We start from the raw sequence: 17,802 nt of genomic DNA, 5'->3' as shown, positions 1-17,802 counted from the left end.
ATGCTATATACATAACATTTGATGATGTTGTATGTATGGATTTTGTAGTTGTTTTATGTATTGGATTTAATGTAGTAGTTTTAGTAGTGGTTTTTTGTAGTAGTTTTTATTTGGTAGTTTTTGTAGTAGTTTTTAAGTGGTAGTTTTTATCTTGAGCGAGTGTCGACCATAGTGAGATGTTTTCAAGAATGGTACCGACTGTTGTCGTAGGGGGTCTCTCCTCCTCTGCTCCTCCTCTATGATCTTTTTAAAGCAGGAGGAGAGCAAAGGAAGAGCGACCATCAACGACAGTCGATAAGAGTTGTTCTTGGAGGAAAAAATCGACTTTTGACAATGGAGGTCAATCTAGGCGAGTTCAGCCTATGATATACATTTGTCACACACGATGGACTCGCCCAGCTTGACCATCACCGTAAGTCAAAATACATGTGAGAGAGTGTCCACCATATATACCACCACAAGAGAGAGTGTCCACCATATTTGATAGATGAGAGATATTACCGACTGTTGTCGTAGGGGGTCGCTCTTCCCTTTGCTCCTCCCCTGAGATCGTGGCAAAGAATGAGGAGCAAATAAAGAGCGAACATCAGTGACAGTCGATGAGAGTTATTCTTGGAGGAAGAAAATCAACTTTTGACGATGACGGCCGATCTGGTGAGCTCTTCCCCTGTTATACCTTTGTAACTCATGATGGGCTCACCCAGCTCGACCATCACCGAAACTTGAAATACCCACGAGAGATGCTACTGACTGTTGTCCTAGGGGGTCACTCTTCCTCTGAGATCTTGGTATAGCAGGAGGAGTAGAGAAAGAGCGACCATCCCCGACAGTCGATGAGAGTTGTTCTTGGAGTAAGAAAATCGACTTTTGATGATGACAATCGATCTGGGTGAGCTCTTCCTGTTATACCTTGATAACGCACGATGGGCTCGCCCAGCTCGACCATCACCTAAAGTCAAAATATCTAGGAGAGTGTCCACCATGATAAATTTGTTTAGAAGTAATCTTTGATGTTTGGTTTCTTACGTTATTTTTCATTGTGTGATGAAAGGTGTTAGCACCGATCGATTTCACGACTATGGCTTCCTCCGATGACACAACTTCCATTAGGTTCAACTCTATGGTCAAGGAGAAGCGTGTCGAGGACCGCTTGACGACGCTCATTGAGGAGAACCCACAACTGATCCTAATAAAGTATTTTGAGGATCTTGCCAAGAAGAATCTGCCAACTAAGAAGAGCAAGGCCCCGCCACGTAAGGAGAGTGACGACCCGCCATTGAGTCCACCGACCATCATTTCCGACGATGCTTGGTCCTCCACTATATGGGGGATTCTCCCATGTGCTCTTACTCCACGGTCACTGGTTTCACAGACTACACCTCGGAGTAGTCCACCTAGATGGTTTGACGTTGATTTAGTTATATAGTTATGTAGTTGCTGATGTGGACTTGGATTGCCACTTGCGATGTTTTTTGGTGTATGAGTGATGAATGCTTACGTGGATTATGTATGATGTGTTATTTTAACCTTGCATTCCTTCTTGATACGTCTCCAACGTATCTATAATTTTTTATTGTTCCATGCTATTATATTATCATTCTTGGATGTTTTACAATCATTTTATAGTCATTTTATATCATTTTTTGGTACTAACCTATTGATATAGTGCCCAGTGCCACTTGTTGTTTTCTGCATGTTTTTTACATCGCGGGAAATCAATATCAAACGGAGTCCAAACACAACGCAACTCTTGGATGATTTTTTTGGGCCAGAAGAAAGCCAATGGGCCAAGGAAGCACCTAAGGGGCTGCTCGAGGTGAGCAACACTCACCAGGGCGGGCCAGGAGGCCCACACGCGCCCTGGTGGGTTGTGCCCACCTCGGGTGCCCCCCGAACCGCCTCTTTGCTCTATAAATACTCAAATATTCCAGAAACCCTAGGGGAGGCGACAAAATATTGATCTAGCCGCCGCAGAGTCCAGAACCACCAAGATCCAATCTAGACACCGTCATGGAGAGGTTCACCACTTCCATTGGTGCCTCTCCTTGATGCGTGAGTAGTTCTTTGTAGACCTACGGGTCCGTAGTTAGTAGCTAGATGGCTTCCTCTCTCTCTTGATTATCAATACAATGGTCTCTTGGAGATCCATATGATGTAAGTCTTTTGGCGGTGTGTTTGTTCGGATCCGATGAACTTTGAGTTTATGATCAGATCTATGTTTTTATCCATGAAAGTTATTTGAGTCTTCTTTGATCTCTTATATGCATGATTGCTTATAGCCTCATATTTCTTCTCCGATATTTGGGTTTTGTTTGGCCAACTTGATCTATTTATCTTACAATGGGAAGAGGTGCTTTGTACTGGTTTCGATCTTACGGTGCTTGATCCCAGTGAAAGAAAGGGAACCGACACGTATGTATCGTTGCTACTAAGGATAACAAGATGAGATCTATATCTGCCGCAATAGATAAACGGATCTCGTCTACATCATGTCGTCGTTCTTATTGCATTACTCCGTTTTCTAATGAACTTAATACACTAGATGCATGCTGGATAGCGGTCGATGTGTGGAGTAATAGTAGTAGATGCAGGCAGGAGTCGGTCTATTAATCTTGGATGTGATGCCTATATAATGATCATTGCCTGGATATCGTCATGATTATTTAAAGTTCTATCAATTGCCCAACAGTAATTGTTTTCCCACTGTTTGCTATTTTTTCGAGAGAAGACACTAGTGAAACCTACGGCCCCCAGGTCTCTTTTCATCATATTTGCCTTTGCGGTCTATTTCCTATTGCGTTTATTTTCAGATCTATTAAACAAAAATACAAAAATACCTTGCTGCAATTTATTTTTTCCGCGATCTATTTATCCTATCTACCACTTTTTATCTCACGTTATTTGCCCACTAGAGGCGCCGTACCCGAAAGGGATTGACAACCCCTTTAACACGTCGGGTTGCGAGTATTTGTTATTTGTGTACATGTGTTGTTTACGTGGTGTGAGGAGGTTCTCCTACTGGTTTGATAACCTTCGTCTCATCACTGAGGGAAATACTTACTGTCGCTATACTGCATCATCCCCTTCTCTTTGAGGAAATACCGACGTAGTTCTAGTAGACATCACTTCTCCGCCTCCTTTTCTCTTTTTGTTGTTGATGAAGTGGTATGCAGTGTACAGATGTAGGTGTTCACAAGTCTACGTTTCATGGTCCGCATGCAATGAACAAGCGCTTCATTACCCTGGCAGCTCCCACGACTCGTTCAATAGTAGGATGAGGCATAGAATCATTACAATCAGTATGTGCTTGACCAGAAGAGAAACACTGAATTAGGCAATAGTGCAAGAAACGACTTATCGGGTTCAGTGGATTGAAGAACTTGATAATTCTCTTTCGATTCGTCCTAATTGTGATCTTACTTTTATCATGTGGTCGCATGTAGACATGCATTGACCACTTGGCAACTTGTGCTAAAGAGCTACTTTGTGACTTCAAATGAAGCTTGTGCGAACTATTTATATAATGCCTATGTGAGTTTGGGTGGACCATATATATAAGCCCTTTATGAGTTTGTTGTTAACAATGTGAGTTCATATGATGTTTGAGTATTGCCTATCTATTTTTGCTGCAGCGACCGATGGAAAAGTAGCAGAAACAATACTGACAATGAATCTTTACCAAGAGCCGCACTCGGAAGACATACCTTTCCCGAGAGTTACACTCGCAAAGTGGTATGCGCTGGGTGGTGCTGGAACTTGTCTGTTGCAGTTAAGCCGAGTGAGACACTCGGTAAAGACCTGACCGAAGCAGCGGTCATGAAATCACTTTATTTTTGCCAAGATGTACGGTTTGGCTCTCGACAGATTTCTGTTTGCCTGAGCGGCGTACGCTAGATGCCTTTGCTGAGAGCAATTCTCGGCAAAGGCTATAGTGATTGTTTTGTGTCCTTTGCCGAGTGTTTTTGACACTCGGGGTAGGGTGCTACTCCAGTAATGCATCACACCTCAGAGAGATGAACGCTGCGTCGGATGCATTGACATTTGACATAACCCCATCCTTCCACTAGGGACACCGACATCAACCACTAAAGCAGATCTTTCAAAATTTGACCATCAGACCAAAAATCCTTCCCAACCCTAGATCCTCCAGCGGCTCTTTGCATAAGGCATTGCTAAGAGCCACAAAATCATTCTTAACATGTTCATGAGATCCGTGACCGTTAGCAACAAAAACTAACCTGAAATTAGTAGCCGCAGTTGAAGCCGTGGCCTCTCTGGACGTTTGTTGAGTTCCTCCAAACGCTTGGCCTCCACATTTTGACCAAACTTTTTACCTCCTAACTTCTGTGAGTCCAAATTCCTAAAAGAAAATTCTAAAAATCTAAAAATAATATACTCCCTCTGTCCCGAAAAGACCGTCTTACATTCGTTCAGAAACGGATGTATCTAACACTAAAACATGTCTAGACACATTTATCTTTCTTTTTCTCATGCTTCTTCTCTCCCATGACCTACGCATGGACGAACTCGAACTCCGGCTGGCCAGAAAGGCGCCGCTCCAGAAAGACTTCGAAGCCCGCCGCAGAAATCCCAGGCCCGGGCATTGGGCCTAGAAATCAGGCCCAAGCCCGGCCCGGCAGCGTAAAAGCCCGCCGCTCCAGTCCGCTGCCTGCTCCGGCGATGCTCTGACGACGCTCTGGTTGGCCGCTGCAGAGCTCCTCTACCTGGGGCGTCGCCAGGACCCTACTCCGGTTCTTGAATACTCCATATATGATGGATGGGATCTCTAATATACATGATCCAATAAAAAATACGGATATGCTATTTTACAGATCTGTTCGGTGCGTTTTTTCAACCTGTATCATAAATTTGAAGGTTTGACCTTTTGACAGGATAGAAATGTTCTAGTACCTCCACGTAGCCATCTCCATGATATACCTAGCCATCGCTCGGACCGGGCCTGACCAAGCCCACCGCAGAAATCCCAGGCCCGGGCCCAGCCCGGCCCGGGTCTCGGGCCTAGAAATCAGGCTCAAGCCCGGCCCATCAGCGTAAAAGCCCGTCGGGCCTCGGGCCGGGCCTCATCGTTAACTTGCAAATATGACGGGCCCAAACCCGGCCCGTGAGGAGCGTCAGGCTGGGTCGGGCCAGGCTTTTTCAAGCCGGGTCGGGTCGGGCTTTTTCAAGCCGGGTCGGGTCGGGCTGCCCAAGCGTACACTCCAAGAGAAGCGGATGAAAACGTGTGCTGCCAAAAGACCTTAAGCGTACGCGCAGCATTTCCACCGGAGATTGACACGCCGCCTCCCTCCACTGCCCGCCCCGGTCGTCTCGTCTTCCCGCCTGCGCCTCCGCCTGCCGCTCCTCAGCGTTTCAAGCCAAATCCCCACTTCGAAACCCCAGGCTCATCGCCGCCGCCGGCCCCCATGGCGCCGCCCCGCCCCCGCGCCGCCCCGTCCAAGCGCAGAGCCGCCCCTCCAAACCCGACGGCCGACGACGAGTTCAATCTGGATCTGCTCCGCGCGGCCAGCGAGGGCGACCTCCGCCTCTTAAAGAGTACGCATTTCGGATTTCCGGGTGGGTTGGCTGGCGTCTGGGACGGAGGTACTGATTTTTCTCCCCCTTCGTCGCGTCGCGTCGCGTCGCAGTGCTGGTGTGGGCGCTGGACGAGAGCACAAGGGATCCCAGGGAGGTGGTGGGGGCGGCCAAGCACAAAGGCGTCGGGGCGCTGCACATCGCCGCCAGAAATGGGAGGCTACCCGTGTGCAGGTACCTGGTGGAGGAGCTAGGGGTGGATGTGGACGCCGTCGATAACGAAGGTGCCTCTGCACTCTATTATCTGTCCCTAGCTAAACTAGTATGTCTTGTCCGCCTACTTCCAGGTTTATTGGCTCGTATTTTGTGCTAGACTTTGAATTTGTATCTGAAATAGGTTCTCCATGCTACAAATTTTGTGACATATAGTTAACATTTTATTACGATCCAAATTAATTAATTGTTGCAGATAGTACTAGAGCTGCGACAATTAATTTGGATCGGAGGGAGTAATTAACTTTGTAGGTCAAACTTTAGCCCAGACTAAAGACTTAAAGAGAGGCTTGATAAACCCGGACGGAGGGATTAATAATCGGAAAACAAATCAAGTTTACTATTATGACATTTGTATGCAACTAATTTGGGGATACGGACATGCTCCGATAGCTAGGAATTCATTTATTCGAATTATTGATCCCGGTATAATTCTCATTGACACGCTTGGTAGATCTAACACCTCCGTTCTGGGCAATGCATGGTGGAAGGATGGATACTATGAGTTATCTTCTTGATCATGGGGCCAATCCACACAAAGTTGATGACCAAGGGTTCAACCCACTTCATCGTGCTGCTCGAAGAGGTACTAATTCTCTGGCAGCACATGGGCATTTTTCTTCCAGTACCTTACAATATTGTTCTATTATAATATATTCTTATGTGTGTTGGAAAGAGAGTATGTACAAGTTGGTATTTGCAACAGACTGTGTTATCTATATCGGGAAGGGCAAAGTATTCATATTGATTTCCTTGCAACAGATGGTGGTATCTTATTTGGGAGGGGCAAAGTATTCTCATCGACCTTGCTTACCATGACAAAGATAAACTGCTAATTGATAAAAATAATTATTCAAATTTACCTTATACATCAAACCATCTACTTATTTCTTTCTTTTATTTGACTTTCGACATTTCACAGCCACATTGCTTCCTTGAGCGAATGTAAGGAAACTGGGTTACCTTCACACTGATAGCTAAACTGATATGAAGTTGACAACAGCCAGACCTTTATAAAGTGACCTTTTTAGTCTTAGGGCCTCTTTCATAGGAGGTATTCTATTGTTGCCTGGCTAAAACTCGTCTGACAAATGTCATGATTTTAATTGTATATGAGTAGGATAACACATTAGTGCCATTGTTATTGTCTTATGTGATTTCTTTTGGATTTGAAAGTTGCCCATTTTCCCATATTCTGCCCCCTTGTCTGTTGTAACTATTCCTCATCATGTAGTTTTAGTTAGTGTGGATCTTGATCATATTACTTTCCCCCATCACACAACACAATCAGTTGTACGTACGCTACAATAATTACTTGCTGGATTCTCTTTTCATCGTTTTTCTTTACTCAGGAGACCCTGAAATGGTGGAACTCTTGCTTGCAAAAGGAGTTTCTGTTGACCCAGTATCTGCTAGCGGGACACCATTGCATATCGCTGCCTACAATGGGCATGATGAAGCTATGAAAATTTTGTTGAAACACGACGCGGATGTAGGTTTAACAATATACTATTTCCACCTTTAGTGTCCTTTTGGCTAGCTGCATTGTTCCCATGTTTCATTTGCTTGGCTGGTTGTGTTGAGTCCACTCTACCGCTTTAAGTCTAGAGTTGTAAAGTCCGAGGGCAATTATGATCTAACTTATACAAAAAAAATAGCAGTTATCCAAGATCATGCCTTCATAGCAGTGACTAAGTGCACTCTGTTAACTTTTGTTTAAATTCTACTAACGCTGCATTCTCAAAGAGATGTGGCCATTATTGGCAAGAGCTATGGTTTCTTGATTTCAAAGAAATCTAGCTATGCGCTCCCTCCATTCCAAAATACTTGTCGTGGTAATTATTTTGAACGGGGGAAGTAGTACATAAGCCATAGCTTCTTTGCAGCTCCATCCTACTTGCTTCTTCAATATAGGGTCAACTCTACATGCTATCATGTGTTCTCTAAATGCCAGTTTTAAGGGAATGGCAGCTTCCTGAATTTGTATCCCCTCTAGTAATTCATGATCATAGATGTTTTTCTTTCATATATCTTTACTCCTTTTGGTGGCTCTTGTTGGGTTCATCTCTAGGCTCTAGCCTACCCAGCTTCCTTAGGAATAAAACGGGCTGCTGTTATTTTTGTACATCTACTTTTACGTGACACATGGGACTGAAAAAACGGTCTAATTGCTAAAAATGGCCACTAAGGCATTAATGCTTAATATATCATTCCAGAATCTCTTGTTGATACATGTTTGCTTTTGCAATGCCATCGAAATGTTTTTTTATTTTTATTTTACAGAATGCCTTACTACAGCAAATGCATTATTTATTCTATTTGTCTGTTCTTTCCTACATCTTTCCTCAGTATAGTAACTCGTGTGTTATCTGTTTCTCACTAGTGTAACAAGATAGTACCTGGTGCTGAAACCCCTCTTCTTGTTGCAATAGCGGGTTCCTCAGTGAAATGTGTCAAGCTCCTGGTCGAGGTATCGTGTTTGCAGTCTCATTTTCATTGTGTTAGGCCTTAGAATTACTTAAGGCAATTTTAGTTCAATGCTACATTTTTTCACACTATAGTAGGTTTGACCTTTAATGGCAGCTCTGCACTAATGATTTCCACAAGAAAGCGTCTAATCGGCAATGAACCAAACATCCCATAGAGAGGTATTGTAGAAACTGATTTTGTAGTAATATTTTTTTTGCAGGCTGGTGCAGATGTCAATGACGGTCTTATAACCCCTTTAGTTGCTGCTGGTGCAGAAAAAGGCTCAACTGCATGCTTGAAATACTTACTGGAAGCTGGTGCCAACCCTAATGTTCCTGACAATGTAAGATTTCTTTACCTCTGCCATGGCATGGCAATTGGTTGAACATTGCAACTGCTGTTCACACACGAGAATACTATTGAAAGGTTTTCATGATTGGGACCCGCATCAAATCATAGATATTTTAACAGTTTTGATAGCGGGATCTAAGATCCACTGGATTATCAAATAGGAGATTTTCTCATCCTGGCACACCTTTTAACAGTGAATTCTCAGAGCTGGTGCCTCTCCCAAACAGGCCCAATAATTCATGGAGCTGGAATTAGGGGTAGTTTGGGGGTGTTTGGTTGTGCATTTTGTTTGTTAGGTTTAAATCATCTTATTTTAGCCTACATACTTCAGATCCTACAAGAATCCAAGCGTTGAAGCTCTCCCAAACAGGCCCAAAGATTCTTGCTAGGATCAAAACGTTCCACTCAATCCAAGATCCTAGAATCTTATATTTAGACTGTATGGTGTAAAACATGCCTTGGCTGCCTTCATTTATCCATTAGTTAACTCAAATGCACTGACCATTGTGTTATAAATATTTACATGATCTTAATACATCCTGACAAATGCACACACTCACCTTTCTGAACTGCACTAGAACCAATGAGGTGCTGGCATTTTCATTTCTTGTCAGGTCTGTTCTATCTATTACTTGACATCTCTAGTATATAAATATCTTTAACCATGTAATTCTTTGATTTCTTTTATCATGTAGCTCTTCAATAATGTCGTAAGTATCGCTAAGTTGACATTGTTTTACCATTTTTTGAATTTCTTCATATCGTGTAGGAGTTAGTTGTACATTTACAAGATTACACTGTACCAATGTTTAGACTCGATGTCATTGCCGAAGGAAGATTTGTAAACAAGACAACTTAGAATCTTGCTTCGAGTCGAATCAGGGCTGTCAGGTTGCAGTCTGAAAATGGGGATGCTAGAAGGAAGGGGTTTGGAGTGTAAATGGCAAACACGGTTCTTTGATGGTCATTCTATTAATTAGTTCTCATTTTTATAAATTATCTAAACCATTTTTTATCTTACTAATGATATAGTAAGATAAACTCTTGCCTCCTTCGTTTCCATTTCCCTAGCGTTCCCGGAAGTGATTTTCTGAAGTTAAACTTTGTTTATAACAGTTTGGTAGGATGCCAATAGAAATTGCTGCACTGGATGGTTCAAGGGAAGACGTTGAGATCTTATTTCCTGTGACTTATTGTATTCCAACTGTGCATGATTGGAGCATCGACGGAATAATACACCATGCAAAGTCAGCATCTATGAAGCAGGTATTCACTGGACCCTGTTTAGTTCATATATCTTCTAGTTTAAATTTGGCATCAACTTTGAATTCATAGTTTCTCGGTTAGAATTACCATACACAAAATTAGCCATGTTTCTTTCGTCTTTTGATCGATGAACACAAATTTTGTACATGCTATTGATAATCTTTTAAAAGACTCTTTGGTCGGAGGTGATGGCCTGATAGGGCTTATGAGATATTTTTTGGAACGGAGGCGCAAGAAGCGCCCGACTTTATAATATAAAGCCTAAACAGGACCAACCAAGTCTTACAACACTAGTTCTGAACATAAAAGTACTGGGGATACCAGCTTACAAATGAAGTTAAGGAGCACAGACTAAAAAGGTTCAACAGTAGAAACAAGCAGAGACGATGCCATCATGGATCACTAGGAGGCCCCCCGGGAGCTCGCCCGTGGCAGCCTGTGGTGTAGATCTCTAAGCTTTGCTAAAGCAGCTGCTGCTAGTGCCCTGTCCTTCTCCTTCCCCACCAGGAGCCAAAGCTGAAAGAAAGTTATGCATTTAAAAATGTAGTTGGCAGTCTGACCGAGGATTCTGCGTTCAATCACAAGCTTGTTACGCGAAAACCACAGCACCCAACCCTGGGCAGCAAACAGACGCCACACAACCCTATGTTGAGCACCTTTAATGGAAGAGATTAGTTCTAGAATACGCAGGAGAACTCTGTACTTATGCATTAAGGGGAAAAAAAGGTTGATGACCAGTGCAGTGCAGATCCAGCTAGAGGACTGCCGGACCCCAATTACATAATTTGTTATACAAAGGTTTAGATGTGGATAATTTTGTTGCACTGATCAGATGGTAGGAGATATCATGAGTTCTCGAAATAAAAATTTCTGTGTACTATCAGGAGCAAGACAAGGATCAAGATCTTTCTGAAATCAAACATGGCTGTTCTGCTACTCTTTTATGGCAGCAACACACTGTTTCTGAGCAGCCGCACCAGCCAAGCACCTCCTTTTAAAATTTCAATAGTACTCCCTCCGTCCAAAAATAAGTGTCTTAAGCTTAGTACAAATTTATACTAGAGCTAGTACAAAATTGAGACACTTATTTTGGGACGGAGGGAGTATATATGTACTGCTTTATACTGGCATTCCTGAGTCTCAATTCCTTTTTTTTGCTTGACCATTTAGGGTGATCATTCAAATGTAAGAAGAATGGCAGAGTTGAAGTCACTTGCGGTTAATTCTCTCAAGAGAAACGATTATTTTTCTGCGGCAACACTGTACAGTGTGGTATGCTACTACACCTTATTTAGGGTGATCATTCAAATTTTATACCTGTTGCTTGAAAGATGTTAGGTGACGGGATCTGGTCTCACATCATTCTTGTCATACATGCTCCCTTTAAGAGAGTGATCATCTCTTTGCAACTGACAAGTACAGTTCGCATCACGCTTTACTTTGAGACGCATCTCTCTTTAATTTATTGATGAAGATAATTTTTATTTCCATAATGCTAGTAAGTTTGATTGTGAGTACCTGACAAGCACTTGCATGTGCCCTTAAACAACAGTAGAACTGTTGTTGATTTCTGGGCTGTGGGTTTGGACTCTGATGTCTCTACTCAAGGAAGAGTGGAAAATTATTTGCATATACTATATCTTGAACGAGTTTGACGATTGTCTTCACTTCGACATTGTCCTATTTCATACTCCCTCTGTAAAGAAACATAAGAGTGTTTAGATCACTAAAGTAGTCATCTAGATGCTCATATATTTCTTTATGGAGGGAGTACTTGAATTGCTGCTATAAGGAAATTTGCTTGAGTTGACCATATTGTCCTGACCGCTATAAGTTCTAAACTTCTAATTCATCAGAAAGTCAAGGTGTTATTTGTTGCCTTTGTGAACTACAAAAGAGTTACAAGCACGTCTTATCAAGACGTGATTAATGTTATTATATAATGAGACGGAGTATGTGCTAACTTTGGGCTCATCCTGTTGGATGCAGGCAATGAAGCATGACCGTCATGACGCTACCTTGTTATCGAACAGAAGCCTTTGCTTTCTCCGCATGGGCAACGGGCACAAGGCTTTGCGGGATGCTCTTGCGTGCAGTGAAATGCGGCCTGGCTGGCCAAAGGGCTGGTACCGGCTGGGGGCAGCGCTCATGTTATTGAAGGTGTGATCAAAGATATCTATCTGGTTGTCTAATCTTCTATTGATTGTCGCCGCATTTCATCTATTCTTTTTTGCCTTAAATTGCATCATCATCAGGATTACGAGAGTGCATGCAATGCTTTTCTGGAGGCAGCCAAGTTGGACCCGTGGAGTCCTGACATTGAGGCTGTGTTGCGGTACGTTCCAGTTTCACCCATAACTTGGACGCAGAGTTTTTGAGCTCGAGCTCAAATGAGCTCGGGTGAACAGTAAATTCCAAAAAAAATCTGAATATTTTCTGGTGCAAACATTAACAAAAGTTTTCAGTGCTTACAAAAATTCATCAAAGAATCACATTCGTGGAAGTCATGACAAAAAAGAAAAATCGATGCTCCAAAAGTATTATTTTCGAAAGCATTTTGAAGTGCTGCTTTTTTTTGCCATGACTACCGTGAATGTGATTTCGTCATGAAAGTTTGCAAGCACTTAAAACATTTGTCGAAGTCCATTAAATTTTTTTTTTGGAATTTTTTGATCTTGTTTTCATTTTTACTGTTCATCGTGAGCTCAAATGAGCTCGAAAGCAGAACATGACTTTCACCATGACTTGTCATATCAGAGTCCAAGGACCTTGATCTACATACAGTCCAATGAGATTAACGCGTTGCATGCATTTATATGTTGAAAATGTAGTCATGCATTGAAAAGACTAAGCCTGATTTTCCCAAAATTATAATGATTCTGATATAGAGTTGGTGTTGGAATTAAACGTGCAGGGAGGCTATGAATTCCTTGAAGACATCCCGTGGCGCAACAATGGCTACTTGAATAGTATGGAATCGCCCTTGTTGTTTCATCAATATATTAACTCGGTGAACCAGGATGCGGACCGAAGTAGCGCTACGGATCGATGGAAGGCTGGGGCACTTTTGTAATTTCCATATACTCTGCCTCTGCTCTTGTGTTTCCTACTCCGTCGTAGTGCCAAAAAAGGTCTTACATTTTGAGACACAGGGAGTATTCCTTTCACTCTGATGAAGGCGAGTAGTAGGAGAGCCAGTGGCAGGAGTGGATGTGTACACGTTTCAGTGTCAAATTTGCAATTAGACTTTCCTCCAGCAGAGGCCTCAATCGTTTCTTGCTTAATAATCTTTTAACGTACCAAGTTAAGCAAACATTGATGGACCTTGCTGTAAAAAACTCAATGGATCTTCAGTTTCCAAAAGAAAGAAAAACCACCAATGGTTAAGGTAGACTGGCACTGTATACATTGCCACCTATCTTTAGGGCCTTTTTTTTGCCTTGCAATATTCTTAAAATGTAGGAATATGATAGGAATGCATGTTGCAAAAACAGAGTGTTTGGGTAATCCATTGTTTGGTTGGGAGGCAATTGAGTTGAGGAGGAAAGAAGAAAGAAAGTTAACGCGGTCAATTCTCACATCTCTTCGTTGGTCTCTCTGTGATAACACGTGCGACACAAATTTCTACAACTAATTCTTACCACACAAGATTTTAAATTTGAGACTAATTATCAATTTCTCGAGCCGTATTCTGTTTGTAAATTCCCATCCCTTTTCTATGAATTGCCCAAACACTCTGTAAGAGCGGCAGGGGTCTGTACGCAGCGCTTTCTTTCTTCCAGGAGAAGAAAAGAAAGACGATCTCGCCTCCTGCCGCCAGGGCGTCTTTCGCCGCCACCATCCTCCGGCGGCTCCCCTCCGTTGACGACCTCGGTTGTCGGTGGTGAGGGGGTGGGTCGCCGGATCCACGCATGTGGAGTATTTTTAGGCATTAGTTTCTTAGAATTTTGGGTTGTTCATCGTCATGGCTTCGGTAGTGGCGATGACGGCGCCGACTAATAAATCTTCAAACCCTTCACCAACGAGGTGATCCGCTTTTGGGGTGGATTTGGAAACCAGACTGTTCAAGCAAGGATGGTGCGGCGGCGGTGGCATCCTCGTGGTGGACCTGTGTCCTCGAGCTCCGCCGTTGCGCCGACGTTTGCTCCAGCACCAGCGTGGAGCTTGGGAGGTAGTCCAGGAGCGGATGCAGATTGTAGTCTGCATCGACGGCATCTGGAAGATGGTGGATCTGGATTCGTGGTTCGTGGCAGGCAGGTGTGGTTTCCTTCTCCAACATCTTAGTTGGGCGGGGGTGCCAGATCTGGAGTTCGATGGCGTGTCCGGAGTGTTGCCCCGGTCTGATTCGTTCAAGGGCAATGGCTTCGCTTTTATTGGCGAGCCACCTTGGAGGTCCGCAAAGCTGCATATCAGCGATGGAGCTGCGTCGAGCTCGGGTGTGGAGGTGATTCGTCATGTTCTCCTTTGGTGGCTGCTATGGTGGTTCTAGAGGCAGGTGACGGGCATTGGTGTCAAGCTCATAGGATTCTTCAGTCTTGTTTGTAATTTTACTTCTTGGCTGATGTTCCTGTGTGCAAAGACTAGCGTTCTGCTGTCTTTTCAGTTTTGTCAGGTCAGTATGTACGTGGCTTGTACTATGCTCCTTATGATATAAGTGAGACACGTATTACCACGAAAAAAAACACTCTATAAGAGCTTCTCCATTCGTACTTGATCGACGGAGAGGCTTGAGGGCACTTTTGCCATTTCCAGCTGCTCTCTTTTGCTTTATATTTTCTTTTAGTTTGGTGAAGAAAAGTAGCAGGAATGCATAGACCGAGTCAGTGGCAGATGGAGTGGATGTTTCTTTTATCTACTTTGTAATAATATAATAATAATAAAAGTAATAATATACGCACCACAAAAGTCAATATCATTAGATTCATCATTGAATATATTTTCACATCATATAAATTTGTTACTATAAATATTCATATTGTTTTCTACGAATTAAGTCAAACATTATAAAATTTGACTTCAGTCAGATTAAATATGCCTAATGAATAAATATAAAAGAAGGGAGTAAATCCTTTGTATGGGGAGACTTAGCCCTGGATCGGGATTTCAAATTTCAAATTTGAAATCAAACCCTCTTTCCCCCCTCTTGCCCATCCCCAAAACCCTACCACTCCACCCATCTCGCTCCCGGACCGACCGATCCGCCATGGCGGCGCCACCCCGCTTCCCCTCCGCCGCCGGCGGTAAGCGCCTCCCTGCGCCCCGAACCCTAGCTAAATCCGCTCGCTCACTTCCCCTCTCTGCAGCCGCGGAAGGCCTCTTTTCGACGCGGCACGCGCTCCTCCAGGCGGCGTACAGCGGCGAGCTCCGGGCCTCAAAATGAAGGTGCCCAAAGCGATCATGCCATTGCCACGCCTCGTCGTCCCGACGGACAGCGAGACAAACCGGTTGTGCCACCTGCACATCAAGTACATAGAGTCGATTTTCACCTCTGGGTACCTTGGCGAGAAGGCGACGCTGGCGATCCCAGATGCGTAGGACCCCATGCTCAATCAGCACGCGTGAGCCATTCTCATCCGGCTGTCCCAAGCTGATGATGGAGTTCCTTAGCGCGGGGATGTAGTAGACACCGGTGAGCAACGGATGCTCTCCCGTCTTGGTGGTGAAGATGACGGAGCCGACGCCCTTAATTTCCACAGCGGAGGCATCCCCAAACTTGACGGAGCCTCGCGCGTCGGAGTCGAGCTCGGCGAAGAATTCCCTTCGACCGGTCATGTGGTGGGTGCGCCGGTATCGAGGCACCACCCCACAGTCTTGTCCTTCCCGGAGCCATCGCCGAGAAGAGCGTGTGCTTTTGGCTCGTCGAGGTCGAGGAGAGCCTTTGCGACTGGTGTCACTGAAGGTAGCTCGATGCTTGCATGCGCCATGAACAGAGCCGTCTCCTCCTCCTCCGCCTGTGCGACGTGAGCCTGGCCTTGTCGTGGTTATCAACACTCATTGGCCCAATGGCCAAGCCGGCCACAGTTGTGGCAACTGTTGTCCTGTGCCGGCTTGGGCTTGCCAGCGGCGCCGTCCTTGGCGCCTCCACGGGCGTCACCTTTGGCACGTCCTTGTGCCCTGCCCGGGGGGCCTCTTCGCGCCTTACACTGCTTGCTACTTCTGCCTTAAGTTGCATGTTCACGTGTAAACACAAATAAGTTTGAATTGTTTGCCTTTTCTCCATTTGTTCGTTTTCTGTATTATTCTCATGCTCCATTCTAATTTATTGTTTGGTACTTTACTCCCTTGAAGGCTTTTTTTTTGTGGTGCTAATCTCAGAGAAGAGGTTGAGTTGTGTGTTTGGTGGATTTTCTGAAAACAACTTGTTGTTTTTCAGGCTGCCTTTCGCGCCAGCACCAGAGGAGTCACCGTCCCAACCCGGCGATCCAGCGGAGCATGAGGACGTGGCCAGGTGCAGCGACGCCAATGGGAGCAGCACGTTGTCCGTGGGGAAGAGGTCGAGGTCGAAGTTGATCCTAAGGTACTTGTAGGATAGTTATTAGTCAATTTTATCATCTTTAGGGCCTATTTGGTTTGTTGCCGCAGTTTGCCACATCTTAGGCAGCCAAGTTTGGCCTAAGCACTACAAACTTCTCTTTAGCAGGACTCAAATGTCAGTGACTATCTTTAGGGCCATTTTTTGCCATGGTTGTGGCAGACAGTTGTAGAGGAAATAGTGGTAAACCATGGCAGTGAACCAAATAGTAAACCATTATGTCTGCAAGTCTGCATTCTTTTTGTAGCAACTTTACACCAGGTCCTTATCCACAAGTATTTGTACCAGGACCTTATGTGCCTCCAGTTTCTTCTAGAATTAATCTATGTCCAGTATCGAACAGTCTGCTTGGATTCTTGCTCAATGTAATTTTTGGCTGAAAACATGAATGCGCATTTTGTCAAGTGACACCACATGATGCTTAAGTTGACTAATGACTTGGCTTAAAACAATTTGACCGTTCTACACTTTATTAAATGCTTCCACATGAAAAAATATTAATCAAATGCTATATTTGGCTGTCCTTTCTAAATGAGTTGTTAAAATATTGAAAAATATGTTGCTAATAAAGAAATATTTTGAATATCTTAAATACCAGATTTGTATCTTATGTTTGCTTTAGGTAATTAGGGATGAAACATGTCAAATTGAATTTAGTTATATTTTTTGCTCCTTCTTTTCTTGCTTATGCGGACTAATCTTACTTCAAGTATTTGGTCCTGTTTGCAATGGATAAATTTGGTAGAGAATTTGCTGGAATTACACCTATTTGGCTATTTATGTGAAAGTCAAGTCATGAAATTCCAGTGTTTCATATTGGGCATACTAAGGGAATGATGGCAATTTGTTTTTCATCTTGTTAGAAACTTTCATCTACTATGTGCAAAAGAGGGAGGTTTTGATTGTGGCATCATCTTAAATCTTAAGATTATATTGGAAAGTAGGAAATGAAAGGGGTTGCACACTTACACTAGAAAAATATTTGTGAGGTGAAATTTATGAGGAGACTATATTGCTGGTTTTTAAAGTTTTCATCGCTATTGGAGCCTATTACCAATCAAAGATATTTGTGTTTTATATTTTGATACAGAGGGAGTATTACAGTATATTGCTGGTTGTTAAATTTTTTATTGGTATGTGAGCTTATAGTACTGAGCACGGATGCAGGATGATGTATGATTGGAAGTCTAAACATTATGCTTAAACAATATAGATTGTTGATAGTCAATATTTTGGCCAAATCAAAACCATGTTTTCCCAAACATTTATAGAACAGTCCTATGTATTTTTTTTTTACTATTATAGCATTTTTCTATTCATTACTCATGTCTCCATCTTATTTGATACGTATTATTTATGGTTCAGGACGAACAAGTGAA

General features: G+C 43.4%; 1 protein-coding gene across 2 annotated transcripts; it reads left to right on the top strand.

Annotated features, from left to right (window-relative positions):
* The first annotated feature begins 5,259 nt into the window (after positions 1-5,259).
* Positions 5,260-13,147, top strand: LOC123114396 (ankyrin repeat and SOCS box protein 5). 2 transcript variants are annotated; one of them, XM_044535846.1, is made up of 11 exons: positions 5,260-5,553; positions 5,646-5,816; positions 6,260-6,391; positions 7,161-7,297; positions 8,189-8,275; positions 8,495-8,617; positions 9,742-9,891; positions 11,062-11,163; positions 11,881-12,051; positions 12,147-12,226; positions 12,806-13,147. In XM_044535846.1, exons 1-11 carry the CDS (start codon positions 5,424-5,426, stop codon positions 12,855-12,857), a joined length of 1,335 nt encoding a protein of 444 aa, XP_044391781.1. In that variant the 5' UTR covers positions 5,260-5,423; the 3' UTR covers positions 12,858-13,147. The 2 variants fall into 2 exon arrangements, with proteins under 2 accessions (XP_044391781.1, XP_044391780.1); XM_044535845.1 differs by having other exon boundaries at positions 7,158-7,297.
* The last annotated feature ends 4,655 nt before the right edge of the window (positions 13,148-17,802 follow it).

The sequence above is a fragment of the Triticum aestivum genome, chromosome 5B, assembly GCF_018294505.1.
Source record: "Triticum aestivum cultivar Chinese Spring chromosome 5B, IWGSC CS RefSeq v2.1, whole genome shotgun sequence".
NCBI lineage: Eukaryota > Viridiplantae > Streptophyta > Magnoliopsida > Poales > Poaceae > Triticum > Triticum aestivum.
This window is presented reverse-complemented; position numbering and strand designations above follow the sequence as displayed.

Coding starts and splice junctions, on each gene's coding strand:
- LOC123114396 (XM_044535845.1), top strand. CDS start 5,424: ATGGCGCCGCCCCGCCCCCGCGCCGCCCCGTCCAAGCGCAGAGCCGCC. Junction 5,817..6,259: donor GGACGCCGTCGATAACGAAG/GTGCCTCTGCAC, acceptor CACGCTTGGTAG/ATCTAACACCTCCGTTCTGG. Junction 12,052..12,146: donor CAGCGCTCATGTTATTGAAG/GTGTGATCAAAG, acceptor CATCATCATCAG/GATTACGAGAGTGCATGCAA.